Source organism: Miniopterus natalensis, chromosome 1, assembly GCF_054644295.1.
Source record: "Miniopterus natalensis isolate mMinNat1 chromosome 1, mMinNat1.hap1, whole genome shotgun sequence".
NCBI lineage: Eukaryota > Metazoa > Chordata > Mammalia > Chiroptera > Miniopteridae > Miniopterus > Miniopterus natalensis.
The window spans coordinates 191,333,228-191,355,545 of record NC_142081.1 but is presented as its reverse complement, the minus strand read 5'-3'; the positions used below and the strand labels follow the sequence as shown (position 1 = coordinate 191,355,545).

The window sequence follows — 22,318 nt, the reverse complement described above, 5'->3', positions numbered from 1 at the left end:
CAGAGTAAAATCAAACTAAATAAAGTGCACTATTTCCAAATTTGTCCTTAGGCAAGGTTGTAGGACAAAAACATCTTAAGAAAGAGCTTCTGGACAGTACATAATTCAGAGGAGCAGCATGGTGACAATGGTGCTAATGATAATAAGAATAGTGAGAATAAGAATAGCTACATTTGAGTGTTATCATGAGTCATGTTTTGTATTCTGTGCTTTACATTCATTATCTTTGCAAAGCATCTGTGAGATGCTATTTCTTCAATTTTGCAGATGAGATAAGTGAAGCACAGAGAGGTCAAGTATACTGCCAAATGGTAGCCAGAACTGGAATCTAATCACATTATCATTTTTACTTCAAGATGACATCATGGAGTCTTTCTGAACCTTAGTTACTTTTTTTTTTACTTAGAAGAATCTGAGGAAAGAACTAAAGGGTTCTAATATCTATTGACCATACTCTAAATAAAAGGGATTATGCAAAACATATATCATCATCTCAAATACATGAGTATTGATATTTTGAGTTTTTAAGAATAATATGATGTCCAGAGAAGCTAAACTACCTCTCCAAGGTAGGAAATGATAATTGAAAGGTTTAAACCCAGGAAAGAACTTGGACCATGCAATCCTTAGAAGCCAGAGGCAGCCAGGCTTATCTGCTTAGACCTGTCCACAACCTTCCCTTCAGAAAGCAATGCGTCTTGAGAGTTTGACAGAAAGTTCTGCTAGGGCATAGGAAATAGCATTTTAGCTCTGTATTTATACTTGACTCTAAGTACATGAGTAATACTTTGCACTTAAGGAAGATCTGCTACCTGAGTCCTTCAAGAGCGGAACAAAACCAATTATTACCCACCGCCCTTCTGATTGGAAAGGAAGATCTCTTAATCCCTAATTTGCTGACAGGGAGGCAGAAGCTGCCAGGGAAGACGTGATTTACTGAAGGTCACACAATCGGTCTATGAAAACCTTAAGAATACTTCTGAGGGCTCATGACAAAAGAGCAATTGCCTTACACAATTAGCAGCTTATTTCTCTAACCACCATATCCCACTCTTTCCCATGCATGTGCTAAACTCTCCCTCTCTCCCTCTCCATCATCAGTAGGATTTTGTGCTTATTATGTAAATTACCATGTCAAAAATGTAGAGCCCTATAATTTCATCCTCAGCTCACATCATCTATTTTTAAAGGTCTCAGTGCAAGGAGTTCTCAAACACTTTGGGTGGGGTAGAAAAGCCCCATCAAAGAACTCTCATTTCCTGCTGGTTCCTTTGGCCACAGCATAAAAACTTACAGAAATCAAGGAGCCCTGGCCAAGCAGTTCAGTTGGTTAGAGCATCATCCCAATACACCAAGAACACAGGTTTGACCCCTGGTCAGGGTACATACAAGAATCAACCAATGAATGCACAAATAAGTGGAACAACAAATTGATGTTTCTCTCTCTCTCCCCCTCCCTTCCTCTCTCTCTCTCTAAAATCAATCAATTAAAAAAAAATCAAGGGACAGTCTGGTGCCACTTTTGGTAAAATCTCCAAGGAGATGTCTGAATGCAGGAACAACACTGAGGTTGCGGATTAACTGTACTTGAGATGTGACATCAGACCAAATTCAACTGCTTCACTCCACAGGAGTTGCTTCTCCTCACTGACGCCACTGTGATGGACACTGTATGGTGATCTCAATAGATCACATCTTTTTTATCTCCTGGTCCTGAGTGCTGGATTAGCAAGGGTGATGGGCTGAGATGTTGTACCCTGGTTATGTTACATTATACAAGACTCTGCTTTAGTAGACTAGAGACACTCTCCCTTGCTAGCCACCATATCATGAGAGAACCTGTGAGTAGGCCATTGGCAAGGAATGGGGAGCCTCTAGGAGCTGAGTGTCCCCAGGTTGGCAATCAGCAAGAGTGAGGATCTTGGAAATACAACCATAAGGAAATGAGTTCTGCCAACAACCATGGACCCCAGGATCCAAAAAGTAATGAAGCCCAACCAAGATCTTCATTGTAGCTTCATGAGAGCCCAAACAGAGGATCTGACTAAGTCATTGCTGGACTCCTGACCCTCAACACTGTAAGATAAGTGTGTGTGTTTTCTAAGCCATAAATATGTGGTAATTTGTTATACACAACAGAAAAATAATACAAACATTTTTCTTTTTAGGTAAAAAGGATATTAATACTTAGCATTTTTAGGGAAAAAAGACATTAATGAAGGGAACCAAAGTTTTGCCACCCTGAAGTTATCTTTTTGGGATATTAATTTTAGGTCATTAATTAAAAAACAAGACTCAGAAAGAACCTTTGACCCTCTCCCTTTTTGCCTAAGAGATTCAGATAGAAAGGCCTACACCAGGAAGAAAATTTTGGGATATTGCCTTAGTCTAATTCTAATTAAGTATGGTAAATAGAAGGGCTTCAGGCAGGGGCTTAGCTATGTACCCCGTGTCCCATTGTTTCTGAGTCTCTGAACAACTTCCTGCTCTTCCTCAACTAACTGTAAGTCACCCAGTTTCACTTCTGAAATCTAAGACCCTGTTCCTGCCTTTCTCTCCTTTGTCTAAAGTCTATATACCTAATGTTGCCTCACTCTCTTTGGACTGTTTCGGGCTTGTGTGAATTCCCCATGCACATGTATTAAAATTTGGTTTTTCTCCTGTTAATCTGTCTCTGTTAATCTGATTATTAGCCCAGCTAGAAGAATTTAGAAGGTGGGAGGAAAAGTATTCATTTAAAATTTTTTTTTGAGCCCCCACATTAACAAGGATTAAAGTGATGCCTTAAAGATATATTTGAATCTAGTGGACACTTCAACGTAATGTAATTCAAAGTAGTGAACAAAAGGAAGCAGGCACAGATTTGGGACAGCAAGGAGCCAGGTGACCAAAGCATATGGGTCTAACTACAGGGTGGGGTAAAAGTAGGTTTACAGTTGTCTGTCTGGGACAGAATACAATAATTAATAAATAATAATACAAGAATAAGCCCTGTGTTTTGTGTAGTGACAACTGTAAACCTACTTTTTCCACACCCTGTATTTGCACCTATCTCTCCTCCTGTACCTTAAAGGATGGGAAGGATATGCTACAAATTATTAATCAATGAGATGAAATGCCGGAGACGCACAGCCATATTAAAACTTAATGCCCAGTAGACCATTCACGATCGCCTGAAGTTGAACTAAAGTATTGCTTGATTTTGAAAGGGAGCTGCAAAGAGCGTTCATGAATCATGTATGTAAATAACTGTGTGACCTTCTGGGTCAGTGGTTCTCAAATGTGGCCTTCTATTAGCTACCTACTCAAATGAATTTTTTTTTTTAAATTAAGAAGTTTATTTTTTCTAAAAAAAGGATTCTTGAGCATCACACCAAACTTGACTGAATCAGAATCATTGGAGGTAAATACTGTTACTCCCACTCCCTATACCCCTCACACACACACAAATATCTCACCCACCAGGACTTCATAAGGTTCCAACATAGCCAGTCTCACCATTGGTATTTGACATTATAGGGCTTATCACAGTTAGATCCGCGCTTGTGTGTGTGTATGTGTGTGTGTGTGAGTGTGAGATAGACTTGAGTAAGCCTTTCTCCTCTGCTCACCTTGTCTAATGTGCACCTACAATGTGCGAGCATCGGTGTGCCCAATGAGTCAAAGTCCAAATGGTTACAACATCTAGGAAAGATTGGCATGAAGCGCGCAGACAGCTGGGCTCCCCAGCTATAGATTTGCCTCTTTCCCTCTCACTTCTCAATGCTCCTCTGAGAACTAGGTGAAATTAAAATCGAAATGAAGTTCTTACATTCTTAAATCCTCTGTAGAGGATCTGGAGCTCCTTCTTGGTGAATTTGCTCTGGGCCTCCAGCAGCTCAAGGGCCTCGGGCCGATGCCTGACGGTGGCCATTTCCAGCTCATCTTCCACGCTGTCTGTGGGAGAGAACCAAGCAGAGTCTTAGGAACAGCCCGGCTCCCCAGCGCTTGCACACAAGCAAACAGAAAGAAGTGTTTATTCACGTCAATTATTTTTCCAGAGGAGTGATTCTCACACTGCCAATCGCTATTCGCATGTCCCAGAGTTTATAGTATTAAGCCAAGCTAATTCTATATAATATTTTTTCTAGTTATTAAAAATAACATAATAACAGTTTCTAGTTATTAGACATTACAAGATTAACATTTCTAAGTACAGTTCGAAAAAGGAAAAAAATCATGGAAAACTTAAAACTTGGGATTTGTGTATATATACCAAGTACTAGTTATACAAATAGAATTGTAGTTTAATAACAATCAACATCACCCTTGTATAGTGCGCCTATGAGACAGGACTTTGCTAATACTCAAGAAGGCTTCTTCTGACCTAGAGTATCTCACCCGCGGCTGCAAATAAAGTAGTCAGGCCAAGTGAGCAAGATCAGCTGCCAGATTGACTGGCATAGACCCAGTCTTCACGGGCGGGTACACACTGGATGGACTGGGGCCTATGGGAACTTTGGGCCAGACCCTGTTTTGTAGCCAAGGAAATCCATAGCTATAGATAAATTATAAAACATTGCGCTTTATTTTGTGAATTATATTTTTACTATAATTCTCTAAGATATTCTATGCAAAATAATTTTTAGACCACATAAATTTGAGAAATGTAGATGTTTACATAGTCTGGGAGCAAAATACAGGACTATAAAGTTTTAAAAGAACTTGTAACAAAGAGTTCTGTTTAGCTTTGTTTAACCCAATTAACCCCAAAGGGTATTTGTCCATAGAACCCTTCCTCCCCATGAGAAACATCTGGTAACATCTGCATATTTGCTCTAGGATCATGTAGAACACGCACTGGGAGGTGCTGGGATATATTAGGATCTGGGTATTTGGGTCTCCAAGTACGACATCCTTAATTAGGTCCAGCTCTTTGTAGTGGGGCCCAAGGAATTCTTCCCGCCATAGTTCAGTCCAAACCTCAGCTAAAGAACTCGTGAGGGGCCCCAGTGTCCAGGCCCAGTACTGAGGCCATGGCTTCCCTCTATTATATTCCTTCCTCTTGGCTATGGATCCCCAGCTCAGAGGGCTGAAGCTCAGAACAGCTTCTGCTCCTCAACTCTGGACCCAGGGCCACCAGCACCCCCTTTTCCACACTTCATGTGTCATTGGAGATGTAGTCATTTTTGACTACAAAAGTCAGATCATTTTTGATACTTAGTAATGCTGCCTCTCTGGTGATTCCCGGGGGTGGAGGTGGGAGGGGTGGGTAGGGGAGGGAGGAGAGGGTGAAGGGGGGATGAATGGTGATGGGAGGAGACATGACTTGGGGTGGTGAACACACAGTACAATATACAGATGATGCGTTATAGAATTGTACCCCGGAATCCCATGTAATTTTATTAACCAATGTCACTCCAATAAAATTAACTAAAAAAAAAGTAATGCCGCTTCTCACTAACACCTGCACCTTCTTACTGCCCTGCTTCCCTGGGGGCAGTGAGGGCCGGTGCTCTCCCTTGGCAGGGAAGTGAAGGTCAGGGCATGTCTCATATCGTCTCATGTCGGCATGTCCTTGCCACTGCCCTCAAGGGGTTTACAAAAGACCACTAATGGCGATGAAACAAATCCTTGGAGTGGCTGTGCTTGTCAAAATGAAAGAGAGGAGTTGAAAGCAAATATTTGTTTTGTACTTTTTGTATCAAAATCATTTATTTTGCAACGGTGGTCTGGAAAAGCTGCAGAATAGTGATTGATGGATAAAAGTAATAAAAGGGGCCTGAAAAGATGGGAAGACCAAGAACAAACTCTGAGCTGACAAAGATAAAAATGGGTGAGAATTTCCGTGTTTTTGCCTCGAAAGGATGTGAACAGAGAGAAAGCAGCTAGTAAAGCCAGCCAGGAGCTAACAGCTCGGCCTCAGGCTGGGCTTTATGAGGAAAGTAAAACAAGCCAAACAGGGCTCCTTTGATTTTCCCCTTTGTTCACTGTAGCAAAGAAGTTGATTCTACTGGATGGGTCCTGAGCAGAGAGAATGAGGGAAGATGGTACCCTCTGCGGCTGCTGCGAATCCAATGACTTGAGCTGCGTTGCAATTATTGCAGTTGCCAATGCAAAAATAAGCTCCAGAAACAAAACTAATGTAACCAAACAATAACAAACAGACTCTGCTTTCTCAAAAAATGTGCAGCTGTAAGCTCCTTTTGAATCATTTAGAGTGCCATTGCCTAAGCTTAAAACATTCCTCATTCCTTTCTCACCTGGTGAAATGTGTGCATCTTTTATGATCCAATTCTAATATTACTGCCTCCTCTCCAAAGCCTTCCCGATTGCTCCGCCATGAAGACAGATGGCTCCCTGGTCAGAGGCCTCACACCCTACCTCCGTCTCATACAGCATGTAAAGCAAAACATTGTGATCTGCTCATGTCTGTCTTCTCCATTGTGAGTTCCTGGAAACGGGAGCAATGTCTTACAGATCTGAATATTCTCTGGACTTCACACAGAGTCTGATATTCCATCAAGATTCAAGGATTATTTGGTGAATGAATGAATGAGTCGGTAAACAGATGATGTTGCTGCTAGAGTTTCCATTCCTCTGGAGTCCCTTGAACCTTAGCTGCCCTCTAGAAATTTCTCAGACTGAGGTCTGTGGACCTCTGGTGGCCCTTAAATGCCTTCTTTGGATTCACTGTTGACTGTGCATTGTTCTGAGAAACACAGCATGAGCAAAAGTAGAGGACATTTTAATCAGGTTTTCTGAGCAGTCTTTCAATCATAGCATAACCTTGTCTAGACCTAGTGACCCTCCCACTGGAAAGAAACAAAACAGCTCATTAACTTCTTGGCCTTTGTAACCGCACAGCCATCTGAACCACACGCTCAACACAGTTTCTTCCCCAGCTGTCACAGACTTGCAGATGCTGAGACTGAGACAAAAGACCCAGGGTTGGGGGGTCAGTTAGGTGTGTGATAGGATGAGCAGCACATGCAATATTCAGAGCACCACATGCAATATTCAAAGCACTGTGCTTGAAGTGCCCGCCGCAGGCTCTCATTTTCCCAGCTCACTGGTACCTTACTTCTTAATGACTCCTACCTGCTGAAGGGCTCTTTCGGTTTCTAGGAGGCTGACAGGCTCTGGAAACACACCCGAAATCATCAGCAATCACCAGTTTATGATAAATTAAAAAACACACGATACCACCTAACTCAATGAAAACCCTGGTTCCTGAAGGCGAACTCTGGAGAGCACAGCGTGATTCTGCTGTGAAATGCGTGCTGTGGCTCAGCCACCAGCGAAGAGCATGCATTTGGGGTGGGGATTAATATGGGGCTTAACGTTCACTGAGCTCCTAGTCCATGTCGGGAGACGGGCTCTGTTGATACCATTCTAGTCCTCGCAATAACTCCAAGATGAGGTATAACTGTCCTTTTTGGTTTTTGTGGGTTTTTTTTTTACATATGTGGGTACTGAGTCTCACAGAGGTGAAAAAAACGAGTGGTCAGATGTCACATAGGAGAAATAAATAGAGACAAGATTTACATCCAAGTCTTTAATGACAAAGCTTATGTTCTTTCTACTTGGCCACGTGCTCTCTTAACAATGATAAAAATAATGACAACCTTTCTCCTCCGCTGCACTGTCAAATGTCTCAGAAATGTTGGCTTTATCCACTGGGTTCATTTCCTAACTCCTGCTTGCTCCTTAATCTACTGCAGCCTGATTTCTGGCCCTGTTTTGGGTTGAAATATGTCCCTGTATAATTTGTATGTTGAAGACCTAACCTCCAATGTGACTATATATGAACATATAGTCTGAAGGAGGTGAAGAAGTTTAATGAGGTCATAAGGGTAGGATCCTAATCCAATGCATCTGGTGTCTTTATAAGGAGAGAAAGAGAGAGAGAGACTTGCAGACAGCCCCGGGATGCCCATGCACAGGGAAGGGCCATGTGAAGACACAGCAAGAAGGCAGCCACCTGCAAGCCAATGGGAGAGGTCTCAGGGAAACCAGCCCTGCTGGCTTGATTTTGGACGTCACGCCTCCAGAACCATCAGAAACTAACTTTCTGTTGTTCGAGCCAACAGGTTATGGTGTTTTGATGGCAGCCTGAGCAAACTAATAGCTCTACCTATATTCAAATGACGCACAATGCTAATAAAAGCAGGTCTTTTTATTCACTAGGTTTGCCCAGTGCATGCTGGGCAGTTTGCTGGTCAATCATATTATTTGTTCTTTACAAAGTCTGTCAAAAGAGATTATCATCCCCAATCTACAGATGAGAAAACGGAGGTTTGGAGATTCTACGCAGCTTGCTCAAAGTCAGATGGCTGGTTAGTAATGAAGCAGAAAAGGGTCCTCAGTACCCTGAGGTCTGACTTTTTAAGCATTCTGCTGAGATTGTTAACAAAAACCACCATCCTGTAGAGAACTTTTGCTCCAAGAACTTGCTGTATATTCTCACTGTAATAGGGCCAAAAATTCTGGGAGGTGTTACTGCCTGTTTTACAAAGAATAAAGTGGGACTCAAAGAACTTGAACAGCTGACTCGAGGTCACACAGCCGGTAAGTGACAGAGCTGGGATTTGATACTTGGTTTTTTGACACCAAAGACTGTGACTTTAGTCAAGATGCTTTTTGTAACAGTTACATATTTTGGTTTAAAATCCTAGGGGATAAAAGATTTGAAGCCACAAACCAGGTGGCCACTGACCCCCAATGCCTCAGGGGAAACATGCCTGCTGCCTGGAGATCACTATGATGGTGGCCCATGATGAGCTGATCAGAAAGGAGTGGGATAAGGCGTGGAAGGAGTGATGAGATCTCAGGACTGGAAAGAACCCAAAAGGTCATTTGCTCTTCCTCATGTTGTCACTGAGAAATTTAAGTTCCAGGAAGCCAAGGAGTATGTCTGGGATGAAACCAGAACCACGTGGGACTCTGGCCTCTGAATCATCTCCAGGCCTCTGTTAACACATATCTTGCCGAATTGCTAATTCCAGACATCCTGAGACAAGCTGAAGACAAGTAGTATTTTAATTCATGCATCTTCTGAGAGATTTCATTTTAATCAGACAATAAGTTCCTAAACCCAGACACCCTTGAGCTTCCTGGCTGTCTCTTTTTCTTCTTTGTTCCTTAGATTTAAGTCTCTCAGGAGCTGAGGTTTTTCTAATGTCTGCGTCAAGGGTCCCCTTAGGCCATGACACAGTTGGGCTAGAAATTGGAATTCAAATCACTTGGGAACAACCGAATGAGTTTCAAAAATAGTCATTTTTCTCTCCTTTCCAACAACTTCTCTTAAAATAAAGTAGAAACTTATTCCAGCCGGACTCATAATTATTTGAACTTGTCTCTATCCGAGGTTAAGCCACACCCTCCAAAAACAATCGCAGAACATCCTGCTCTGTAAACAAACATGAATGTGAGGTCTGTTGTCCTAATACACATGTTTGTAAACAATGCTGAAATAAAACCATTTTATGAAAAATAATGTCACTTTTTTTAAGAAGGTGGCTCAGTATGCAGGTCAGGCACACAGAGTCTCGTCCTTGCCTTATCATGTCATAACATTGTGAGGTCCTTGCCCCCGTGTCTTCTAGAATCTGCCATACTACTGGCTACATGGGCCCAACAGCATCTAGTCTGGCACCCTAGAAGTGCTCAATAAAAAATGTGAAATACATGCAAAACTATTTGAAGCACCCCAACCAGAGTGGGCATATCTACAAGGAGGTCTATTTCTCTATACAATGTGAATCTTCTTAAAAAAAAAAAATTCAATTTTTTATTATAAAAAGATCATAGATAGTAAAACTTTAAAATTATATTTGAGCTGAAATTGATTTGTCTGAGCCAAAGATTCAGCCAGCTTGACTTATATTGTTTTATCTCATTCATAAAAACACCCTCTGAGTCTTTACTCCTAAGGTTGACCCTTATTAAATTGATTTAATAGTGACTTGATCGAATGACAATAACATCAGGATGAGAACGATTACCTTCTAATGATATGTTACATTTTAGCATTTAGAAGCGGGGTCTAGTGGCAGGTATTGGAGAAGAGTTTAACTAATTTCACTCCAGACTTTAGCTTCACACTAAACAATGCTGTAGGATTCTTGACTACAGCATTGGCAGCTACTCCGGAGAAATTCTGGAATAAGAAGAGATACTATTGTCTGATTAACCAAGTCTGACACATCAGGACAAAGATGAAGCTGCCTGGGGGAAGATTTCCAAAGCTATTTTATATGACACATGCAATTTTTTCCCTCCCTTTCTTTTCTACATCAAAAACTTGCACAGGCACAGCAGGATGCCATATACTCAGAGCATCCCCTCCCTTAGTTCTACCCACCACAATGCTCTAATGGGCTGCCATTATAATCAGTTGAGGAAACAGATTTTCAAGGGTTAAGGAATTTGCTCAAGTCTGCACAGCTGCTAAGTGGGGGAGCTGGGATCGGACACAAACCTGTCTCTCCCCTTCCTGTCCGAGCATTTGACTCCTCCGGATGGGGAGTTTAAACCTGGGCCAGGCTCTAGAACCAGCTCTTTAAACTTTGCCAACTTCAAATGTTTTATTCAAACATATGGAGGCCTGGGAGCCCTCTCAACTCTTCTTGTCTTCACAACTATTCACCCATCCCCCTAGGAGGAGCTATTTCAGGCACACCTAGAGGGCATATGAGTAATTAACTCCAAGTTGATCAGCACAGCCCATGAGGAGAAGGCAATCCATCCACCTGAAATGCTGGGGAGTCCTAGCACTTCCCAGACCACCCAGAACAACTGGAACCCCTCCAAGTTCTGTCACTCAAACATGTGTTTCTTCAACTCTGACCCTAAAAGTATGTTAGGACCAAAAAAGCCCTTTAACATTGTACTTTACTTAGTATTCATATATCATGTAGAAAATGAAAAGTACTTTGAAAACAGCTAATTATTTTGAATGTCTTCTGTTAGAGGTGGTTGTTGGCAATGACATTGCAATTTCTGTTCCAGGAGAACTTGAATTATTTTGCAATTTTGCGACTGAATTCAATCAGTTATAAAATATAACTACTCAGAAGAAAATTACTTGAGCTATTTCTCACAGCATGTATGAATGGGTTGTCTCTATATTATTTATAAACCTAAATTACTGTTTACACAGCTTAGATTTTAAAATATAATCACCTATTGGAATGCTTATTATTAGCATTATCCACATTATTACTACAGCCAGTCAGGAAGGGCCCCTTATAAAAGAGGTATTATTTCATAGGTGACAGAGTCTTACTCCCTTTTCAGTAAGTGAGTGAAATAAACATTATTTTGCCAGTCATTACACATGGAGAGAAAATCTACAGTAAAAAGGCTGGGGTGAGGGCAGAAGGAAACAAGAAATATGATTGCACTTGCACACAGAGGCAGAATAAAAAGATTGATATTCTAAGATATTCTTGTTGCCTGGAAAGGCAACAGCTGGCAAGAATTATGATCAAAGAGAAAAATTTAAAAAGTAGTGAAACAGGAAGAGAGGTAAAGAAAGATAGCCCATGATAATGCACTCAATGAAAAATGCCCTAATGATAGAGTTTCTCTTGAATTTTGATAGACTTTCTTCTAAAAATGTAATCATCATAGCAAACCACCCTTTATAGCATTGGCTCTGTGTAAGCACTTTACATAAACTCATAAAATTCCCATGAGCCCACTGTATTCTGTTCTTAAGAAAAAGATGCTGGCCCAGAGAGCTTAAGTAACTTGCCCATGGTCACACAGCACCACTGCCAGAGCGTGCGCCCTGGAGTCTGCTTCCAGGGTTCAGGGCCTTGTTCATGGCTGCAATCTTGGCACCAAAATTAATCTCTCCCATGTGGAAGGTATTAATAGAGAGATGACTAAATGACCTGGCCTTGAGTCGAAGCTCTGCCACTTAACAGCTTTATAATAGGGAATGAGTCACTTAAAACCTCAAACCCTTTTTTTCCTTTATTGTCAAATGATGATAATAATAGCACTTAACAATAATTCTGAAGATTAAAGGCAATCACGTATGTAAAGGATTTTGCATAGTGTATGGTGCACCGCAGGAATCCATCCACATGCTTTCTGCTATTATTATGATGACTTTGCCACATCTGCTCACCTAAAGCATTGATTTTACACTGTCACTGAGATCAATTAAAAGTGGTTTTTACTACCCCCAGGAATACTCACTGAGAGATATGCCCACCTCCAAGCATATTCAGAGAACGCGACAGTGTACTAGGGGTTGTTTTTCTACCCAAGTCTCAAACGGAAGTGTTTCGCTGAACGGTGAATAAGGCTTCCTCTGCCACTTTGTCGCCACAACATGTTTTTTTTTTTGTTCTTTGTTTCTTTTTTCCCCTCTGAACGTTTATAAGCAAAGGTGGGCCAGTGTTCCTGTCAAGGACTTCTGCCCATCACATTTGCTGCCCTGTATCGCCCAGCAAAAAAGCAATTTGGAAGTAAGGAGGTTAAACTTTAACCCTGCGATCTAAGCAGATAACAGAGCAATGCTGTGTATTTTATAGGCCTGGTGGGGTGGAAAATTGAGTCTGTGTGAAGTGTTAGGATCCTATTTCAGCCTATAAAGGAAACCAGCAGAAACTGGCATAGCTGGATGCATGTTTAGCCCTAATGTTACTGTCCAGGTCACTGCAAATGGAGCACAGGTATTTGTGACTTCTACTAGAAAACTGCCTAAGTGGCCGATTATGAAATCATCAATGAGAGAGACAAAAAACAGAGAAGGTTTTTAAAAATTGAAATGTCTACGCAGCTTCTTATAAGTAGTCATCACTTCACCCCTTTTGGCCCCAATTAACAATTTAAAAAAAGAGGGGAAAAATCAAGTGGGAAGCAAAAAGATTTCATCACACAGGTGACCTGAACGATAAAGACACACCAATCCAGGATGAAGCTGCTTCAGGAATGGCTTGTGATCTTAAGATGACTTTAAGCCATGTCTAAATAAAATGATCGTCTTTTCTTAATTGTCATGGCCTTCTCTGTTCCTTGTCTTGCTTATGCCACCAGCATCCTTCTGGTGGAATCATCCTTCTGGTGGAATCGCCCTTCTGCTGGAATCATTTTGTCCATTCCTATGCTTCACTCAGTACCATCAGTGACGCCTTCACCGTGCCTTTTAGGTCCATCTTCTCCCTCCTGTGACTACCCCTCACACTGAGGCACCGGTCTTCTCCAGGCTGGGGAGAGCCCGAGGCTCTGGCATTACACTGAGGTGAAATCCCTCCTTCAACACTGAGTTATTGTGAGGTCTTGGGTTAGTGATTTCATTTCTTTGTTTAGTTCTCTCGTTGAACTGGGGATTTTATGATTTATTTTTGTGTCTTTGCCTCACTCTGAATTTCAGTTGGTTCTTTGATTCAGAAATCAATACTCGACTAGCTTTTGCTGACAGGTTTGACACCCTGTTCATATTTTGTATTTAAATGTTGCTCTTGCTCCAGCCAGTTTGGCTCAGTGGTTAGAGCGTCGACCCACGGATGGAAGGGTCCTGGGTTCGGTTCTGGCCAAGGGCACGTACCTTGGTTGCGGGCTCGCGGGGGGAAATGCAGGAGGCAACCAGTCTATGTTTCTCTCTCTCTCTCTCTCTCTCTTCCTTCTACTCTCTCATAAAAGCAATGGAAAAAATATCCTCTGCTGAGGATTAAAAATACCTACCTACCTACCTACATACATACATACATAAATGCTGCTCTTGATCCTTTGCTAGTCTTTTCTCTGACTTCAAATTCACCATTAGCTTTTCTAAGGTAGGACTAGTGTCGAGCTCCCTTGGCCCTTGGCCAGCTCTAGCCATCTCACAACCCTTAAGATCACAAGGATGCATTCCCCATATTGAATCAGCAATTGAACTTCCAGGTATATAGCCAAAGAAAATGAGAGCAGTGTACCAAAAAGATACCTGAACTCCCTTGTTGACTGCAGCAATATTCACAATAGCTAAGATACGGAAACAACTTAAATGTCCATCAACAAATGTATGGATAAAGAAACTTTGGTACAGATATACAATAGAATATCATTCAGCCATGAGAAAGAAATCCAGTTGCTTGGGGCAATATAAATAGAGCTTGAGGGCATTATGCTAAGTTAAATAAGCCAGACAGAGAAAGACAAATGCTTTATGATAACACTTATATATGGGATCTTGACAAAAAAATTAAAATGAAATAAAAAGTCAAATTCATAGAAACAGAATAAAACAGGGGTTGCCAAGGGCTGGGGAAGAGAGGGGATAGGGTGAAGTTGGACAATCTTTCATCTATAGGATAAAAAAGATTTCAAGAGCTAATGTAAAACATGGTGACTATAGTTGATAACACTGTGTTGTATAATTGAAATTTTCTAAGATAGTAAAACTTAAATAATCTCATCCCCCCCGAAAATCCTAAATAAGTATGTGAAGTGATGGATGTGTTCATTAACTAAGTGGCGGGAATCTTTTCTTACAATTTTATATGTCAAATAACTTGATAAAGCTGAAATAGAAATCAATCAATCAATCAATCAATAAAAGCCTTGGACATCTCCCCACCACTTCCCTTTACTGCAGACTGATGTTGGCACCAAGGACCTTCAAACTCTGGTCCCAGCTCACCTTTCAGGCTGCCTCTCCTCCCCACTTCTCATTCCTTCTGACCGACTTAAGCTTTATCTTTTAAGGTACCTAGAATGTTCTTCCTGCTTTTTCTACCTCCCATGAAATGATGAGTCTTCTCCAAAGGGCGCTGCGGAAATATTCTCTTTGTGAAACGCACTGAGGTGAGATGCAGTCTCACATCTATGGCTGTGGTTGTCGTGATCACCACAGTATTAGAATGACAGCATCAGCGGCTAACGTTTAGGGACAATCCTAATCGTAAACACTTCATGTGCTCATTTAATCCTTTGGGCGAACATGGAATATTTGCCACTATTACTTCCACCGTACACATAAGGTGATTGAAGTTCAGAAAGGGTAAGCAACTTACCTAGGATTTCTATAGCTAGTCAGTCAGAGTGGGGATTTGAACCAAATAGGCTAATGGCAGCATGATTGCTCTTAGCTTGGTAACTCTGACCTCTCTGGTGTTGCCTCTCGCAGCATTCTACTTGCATTCATTTATCTGAGTGATCTGCATACATGTCTGTCTGCTTCAGTACAAGGTCGGCCTTCCGACGCCCTGATCTATGGGTTCCCTGTCCCTGGCACTACTGCTTTTCACATGGTTAGCGCTCCATACATGTTTCTGTATCTAAGTGAACTCTACTAAGCCTGCCCGCGGAAATGGCTGTCCCGGGGCTCCTGCCTCTGGCTTCCCTACACCAAGACTCATTCACCACTTAATGAAGATTCCTGGCAGATACGTGAGAGGTCAGCAAAAAGAATGCCCAGCTTTCTGTTTGTCACTAAACACCCAAGTGACTTTGGACAAGCCGCTCGATCTCTCCATTTTTTAGTTTGTTAAATGAAGACTGTGACCCCTGTGAACTGTAATTCCCTCTGGAGCTTTATAGGATGAAATACGATCAGCAAGAGGAAGAATCTTAAAACCTGGGAAAGGACATACAAAGGGAAGAGACAACTCTTCTACTTAGTAAAACACACAGTTCACAAAAAGTAAACGAGAGGCTGACTGCTATTAAACTGGATTAAGTGGAGTTTCTAACTTTCCCGCTTCTGCCTTCCCTGGGTGGTGAAGCACTGAGGACAAAGGAAATGGCACGTTAGCTTTATTGTCACAGCCAGAAGCAAGGCCAGCTCTCCTGTTCCTGCAAGGTTAGGCCAGAAGGACACAGGCGCGGTGAGGCGCTTCTCGTTTGCACATGGTGACACTGAGGTGCAGAGGCCACAATTTCTCTGAACACTATGGGCTTCACAAGGGTGCCATATGTTGCATAAGCACCCTGAAAAAGAATTTTTTTTTTTTTTTTTTGGTAAAACCGACCAAAATATTGAATGTAACTAGAGAACTGGTAAAGTACACAGAGTCTGCTCCCTGCCCCCATGCCTCTTACTGATGAGGTGATTTAGGCAAGTGAATTAACCTTTATTCGCCAGTTGCCTGTGGTGTAAAATGTGAATAATAAAGAATGACCATTTCATAGGATTATTTTTAGGATAAAATAAATTAAAATGTACAAAACACTTATTTTTTATGTTTATTTAAAGATATTTTAAATTGAATTTTTTAGAGTGAGAGCAGAACATAGACAGGCTGCTTCCTGCACTCCTACTGGGGATTGAGCCTGCAGCCTGGGAATGTGCCCTGACCAGGAATCAAACTGGCAACCTTTTGGTGCACTGGATGGTGGCCAACCAACTGAGCCCCACTGACCAGGGCATGTGCAAAGCACTTAGAACTGTGCCAGCCACATAGTAAGTGCTAGATGTCTGTTAAATAAGTAAAGATAACTGAGAATTCGATCACTACATTTTTGGAGCTCATAGAGATGCTGAAATGGAAAGACCTTGTATTATACTTGCAAATTAAGTTTATAAATCCTTACAGGTTATATTTCTGTTCCTCCAAAAATTTTCTTGACTATATGCCCAGGTCTGAGCTTTTAGCTAAAGTCACTAAGGAGTTGGCATGAGATTGATTAATTATTAGAAGGTTAAATATATATTTTAAAACTTCCTGGAGGTTACTGTTGTATTTTTAATTGGCAGCATGTTGGCAGTTCAAGTAACTTTTTGAAAATAAATCCAACAACCACATGCTGATGTTTTCTCAGCCAAGAGAGCATCTAAAACTTTCATGATCAATAAGCTTCCAGGAAACAAAACACTGAAATGTTATGCTGTATTGGACACCAAAAACCTGAAGTAAAGTTAGGAAATTATGTTTTGTAATTATACAAGGCAATATGATGATAGTGGCTTATGGGTTATGAGTAGTCTAGCCTTATAATAACCTTGTTGCATTTGCTCTCCTGTGTCTGCTCAAATAAACAACAAACTCCCTTGGAATAAAGCTTTAATTTGTTGAATCAATTATTTTTATTTTTTAAAATATGTTTTTATTGATTTTAGAGAGAGAGGAAGGTAGAGGGAGAGGGAGAGAAACATCAATGTGAGAGAAACATTAATTGGCTGTCTCCTGCACACCCCCTACTGGGGATTGAGCCTGAAACCCAGGCATGTACCTTGACCTGGAATCAAACCAGTGACATTTTGGTTCACAGAATGATGCTCAACCATCTGACCACCGACCAACTAGGACGGAATCAATTATTTTGATTGAATGAGGGCACTGAGATTCTACTGGGTAAAAGTAATTATGAAGCAAATTTAAGTAAAACATACACACATGCATACATATATATATATGTGTATATATATATATGTATGTATGTGTGTGTATATATATATATACACACACATATATTCAACTGTTCTATTTTTTGTATTTGTTCCTTACCATTATCTAGTGAGTAACCTTTTGTCACCATCATGTCCTTGGATAAATAGGGAAAGTAATTTCTTTAGAACTGGGGCATGGGGAAATAAAGTGACTTAGTCAATGAGGAGATAGAGCCACAGATTTGACAGCACTTATTTCTTTAAAGAAAAAGTATTTGTGCTCACATAGAGAAGAGTAGCTAGAATGTCTTGATTCTAAGCCATTCATGAAATAGCTAGTTAAATTTCTTAATCCTATAATTACCTACTCAACATCAACATATATGTGTGAGCCAGCTGTCAGCCTCCAAGATGTCATGGAACTGGAAACAAATCTTATAAGAAAAAGAGCAGTGTGACTGCCTCTGAGAATTATCACTGGTCCTGTAGTTCCCCAACTCTTGCTTTGCAAGACTACAGAGTATGGAAAACATCTCCATTTGGCCTCCCGAGCCAACGGCTCCCCTTCTGCTTGCTGCTCTGGGCCTGTGAGGCTGGTCTCCATGGATGGAATCTGCACCCTGGCTGCCCACTGGGTGTGGCCAGAGGGAAACACCAACAGGAGACCAGTGAGGAGGGAAAGAAAGAGGTTGTGGTATTGATTCTTTGGGTTCCCTCCTTGGTGGCATAGAGTTGATAGTAGCTGCATTCCTCTTCCAAAGGCCAGAGTCCCTGTTATGGAGATGTCTACGATAGTTATAGCTATAGCTATGATTTCCTTCATCTTCTGGTAACTGACAATCTAGAAATGATAACTTTCACTCCTGCTAGCATTGGGTGTTTCACCAGTCTGTTGGGTCCAGACCCTGACTATACCTTGGCAAATATTTGTCTGGCAGTCTTCTCAAACATCAAAGTCCAGATGTGTGGTTTAACAGGAGTCTAGGCTTATGATTTTTGCTGTTTGTTACAGATGAGTAATATATTTGATTTTCAAAAATTTAAGAATGTCTATGGTTTTTCATGCAGAAAATCTTTGTCATGTTCTACTTCTTTTAATGCTTTCATTTGAGACACAGACAGCAGAACTAATGTTTAAGTCTGCAGTTAACAAATGACTATAAAATCTGTATAATTTCCAAATATTGAGGATATTAGTCCATGTAACAAAAAATTTAGGAGGTAATATGTATGATATGTTTAAATATTTGAAGAGCCAACTCAAAAAATATTTTCCTAATATACATTGGAAAGCTTGCATTCACATAATTCTTTCATCCAATAATTCCAAACTTTGGGGAAAATAATCGAAAAGACATATATAGATATATGTACATAGATATAGGCACAGATAAATTTATCCCAGTGCTATTTACATTATAGGAGAAAAACTTAAAAGGGGAAAAAAATTAAATATCCAAAAGCCAGGGGATATGGTCAAATACAATTTATGGTAACTCTAGAATGTAATATGCTTGACATTAAAAATGACCTTTACAGATTCTTAATAACAAGGCTAATATTGGTGAAAGTGTGCAATGTAAAAAGGATCCGAGTTTGGTACAGATGGTATCTCATCGATACACACACAGCAATGAAAAAAGACGCTAGTACTTATTTGTTGGCACTTCAAGGGAGAGGAGTGCAGCAGGCCCAGGAGTGGGCTGTGGGCTGTGAGTGGGGCGTGATTGTGTGTGCGATTGCTCATCTGCTTTGCACTTTCCAAATTTCCTGCCATGAACCTTTTCACTTCTGTAAATAAACCACTCACCTTCCCAACACCCAAGGAGGAGGAAGGCTATCCTGTGGCCGGTATTGACACCACAGGTTACTCTCAGGGGTGGGAGCATGGGTGGAAGCTGAAAGGAAGGCTGATTTGAGCTCACTGTGATAGAGAATGCTCCTGGAAGCTGGCTGTCACTAACGGGTGGCTTTCTGAGGAAGCTGGAATGCTCCCCGGTGATGGCAGGAGTCTCTCTGGGAACTAGACATGACTACATGTCTATCCGATTCTCCCTCTAAACGCTCAGGTTCTTGACTGTGGAAATCTAAGTGCTCCATGGCACAGCAGGAGTATAGGCTTTCCTGCAGGAAACATTTTTTCTTCTGCTATTTGCATAATATGGATAAATCTCACATCCCTGCCAAGAGGAATGAAGAGTTCCTTCTTATCTACCTTTCGGGAAAAAGAAAATGAAATTGAGGGTGAGTATTGGCCCTTTACTAAATTCACTTTCAGCCTCTAGGTTTGAAGCTGCATGGGACCTGGTTTAGAATATTTCCTCAGCCACCCTGAAGCCATTCAAGCCAGGAACTAGCCCAGCCAAGCCTCCCCTCCCCTAGGGCTCTCTGCGAGGCACCCATGCTCTTCCCCCTTCTGGCTGGGGGTCCTCTGCCACTCTGGTACCACCTGCTTTGTACCTCGTGTCCTCATATCATCTTTACAGATCTGTGTCTCCCCACTTAGGGCCCAGATCATACATAGGGATCTAATGAAACCACTGTTGTAAAGCAAATAGCAATGGAATTAATGTGATCTCCTTTCTAAGTAATTTACTTCCACATGCTGGGGCTTTCTTGTGCTGGGGAGCTAATGCGGCAGGAGTTTTATACCTGTAGACCTTTTGGAGTTCACAAATCAGTGGCCATACCTAGCGTGGGTTCACTATCAACCAGTTTTATGAAATCATATTTTTATAAAAATAGTTTTTGGAGTCATTCTGCTAATTTTTCAGTATCTTTTTCTTTCCCTCAAGAAATACTCTAGACCTGCCGTCATGGCTCAGTAGATGAGCATTGACCTGGGATCCAGGAGATCGGGGTTCGATTCCTGGTCAGGGCAGGTGCCCTGGTTTCGGGCCCCATCCCCAGTGGGGGGCATGCAGGAGGCAGCTGATCAATGACTCTCATTATTGATGTTACTCTCTTTCTCCCTCTCCCTTCCTCTCTCTGAAATCAATAAAGATATATTTAAACAAAAACAAAAACAAAAAACAAAAGAAATGTTCCACTTCTTCTCATTTTTGGTTGGAAATTGTGGTGCATCCTCTGTGAACATTTCTTTGTGGGCTTTACCAGATGTTGGTACAGGAGGCTCAAGAGGGCCTGGCGATGTTGATCTTACCTAAGTAAACATAGTGATCCATTTGAAAGTTAGCAGCAATGGCTCTAATAACCAACACTTGCTGACAGATAGTGGCAATATAAATATCTGTAGCTTCAACATCATGTAGGACTAGGATTTGGCATTACTCTGAATTATGGCCTTCTAGGTTGTTGATGACACGTTAGGTTTTGTTTTTGAGATGGTGTGCATGTGTTTAAAATGAAGGGGAAAAAGCAAAGCAGTCTTTTTCAATCATAGTTCTAATATTTTTATCCAAAAGATTATTACTAATAAAAATAATTTTGTCCTGTCTCCTCTCTTCACAGAATGATCTAGTAAAACAGATCTTTTTAAAAGCTGTTTTATTTACTACTCTATCTCCAGCACAAGAACAGGGGCTGATGTATAATAAATATATGTTGAATGACTAAGTGAATTAATTAAATATTATTATTACAATATATTACCTTTGGTCAGTGTCACTGAAACGAATTACTGTTCTATTCTGGGACTTTTGACTGGATGTATTGGGTTGCTTGAAGTACTTTACATATTTTCTCCATTTTTGTTGTGGAGACTAGTGAAATTTTAGGGCATTTACATTTTCAAATCATGAATTGGGTACATCAGTTCCTAGAAAATGGTGTGGCAGAATAAAAAGAGGGTAGGTAAAGACATGGGTTATTTTGAACCTTTTCCTTATGTTGCATTAAAGATAACTGATTAGCAAGTGAAAACAGAATCATGCACCTATATCTTTTGAATGGCAAAAGTAAAATTTGGTGGCTTTTTTTTTTTTTTTTTTTTTTTTACCTTAGATAGTGAATAAGGTAAATATCACTGAAAAAGTTAACTGGACTCAAATTTCAATATTCAAACCAGCATTTTAGCCCCTCACCTAGAATGTTTCTCCTAGTTTCTTAGTGCTTGCTTTCCTCACTGGTGAGGAATACCACCTCTGCGGCTGATTCCAACAGTTGTTTGATGCTTGAAAAAAATTGTCCATGAAAGAATGCTTGTGAACATAGAATATTCATAAATGTTCATTATATATTATATATAGCATCTTTTAAAAAACAAAGGGTTTCCCCTGAGATATGCTCATTTTCTACTCCTCAAGAATGCCATGAAACTGGAGAGAAAGAAAAAAAGGAGAGTATGCTAGTCTATCCATCACCTTGGCTAAGCTATAGTATCGCTATTTAATCAAGCACTAATCTAAATGTTACTGTCTAGATATTTTGTAGATGTGATTGACATCCTCAATCTTTTGGCTTTCAGTCAAGGAGATTGCCCTGGATCATGTGGGTGGAATCAATAGCTTGGAAAGACTTAGGCAAAAACTAAAGTTTCCTGCAGAAGAAGGAACTCTGCTCAAGACTACAGCGCCAAATCCTGTCTGAGTTTCCAGCCTGTCAGCCTGACCTGTGAATTTCAGACATGCCAGGTCCTGTAGTTGTGTGAGCCCATTCCTTAAAATACATCTCCTTATATTAGTGTTTGATTTTTGTGTTTGTATGCATATATTATATATATACATATATGTGTACATGTATATGTATACATGTATCAGTTCTGTTTTTCTAGAGAATCCTGATTGATACAAGTAGAGAGTGAGCAGAGAAAAAAAGTCACATTTGCATAATTTTTTCACTTCATAGTATTTTTTCCGAAACTAGTGATATATCTGACATTTGGCAGTATCTAAATTACAACACCAAGTGCACGTATGGGAGTCAAAAAACTCACAAGGTAAAACCCTTTAAAGGGCACATTGCTTTGCTCACAAGTTAGGCAATGGGAACCCAAGAGTTATCTGAGTCTAGTCCTGACCCCTCATGTCAAAAAGTTTCTAAATGTTT

General features: G+C 40.7%; 1 protein-coding gene across 2 annotated transcripts in view; it reads right to left on the bottom strand.

Moving 5' to 3' along the window:
* The window catches only part of KCNIP4 (potassium voltage-gated channel interacting protein 4), a 156,800-nt gene that overhangs the window by 74,488 nt on the left and 59,994 nt on the right, over positions 1 to 22,318 (bottom strand). For both annotated transcript variants that reach the window (XM_087828045.1, XM_016218245.2), the window contains exon 2: positions 3,812 to 3,936. In XM_087828045.1, the coding sequence (XP_087684171.1) occupies positions 3,812 to 3,913 (102 nt within the window). In that variant the 5' untranslated portion in view covers positions 3,914 to 3,936. The remainder of the gene's footprint in view (positions 1 to 3,811; positions 3,937 to 22,318) is intronic.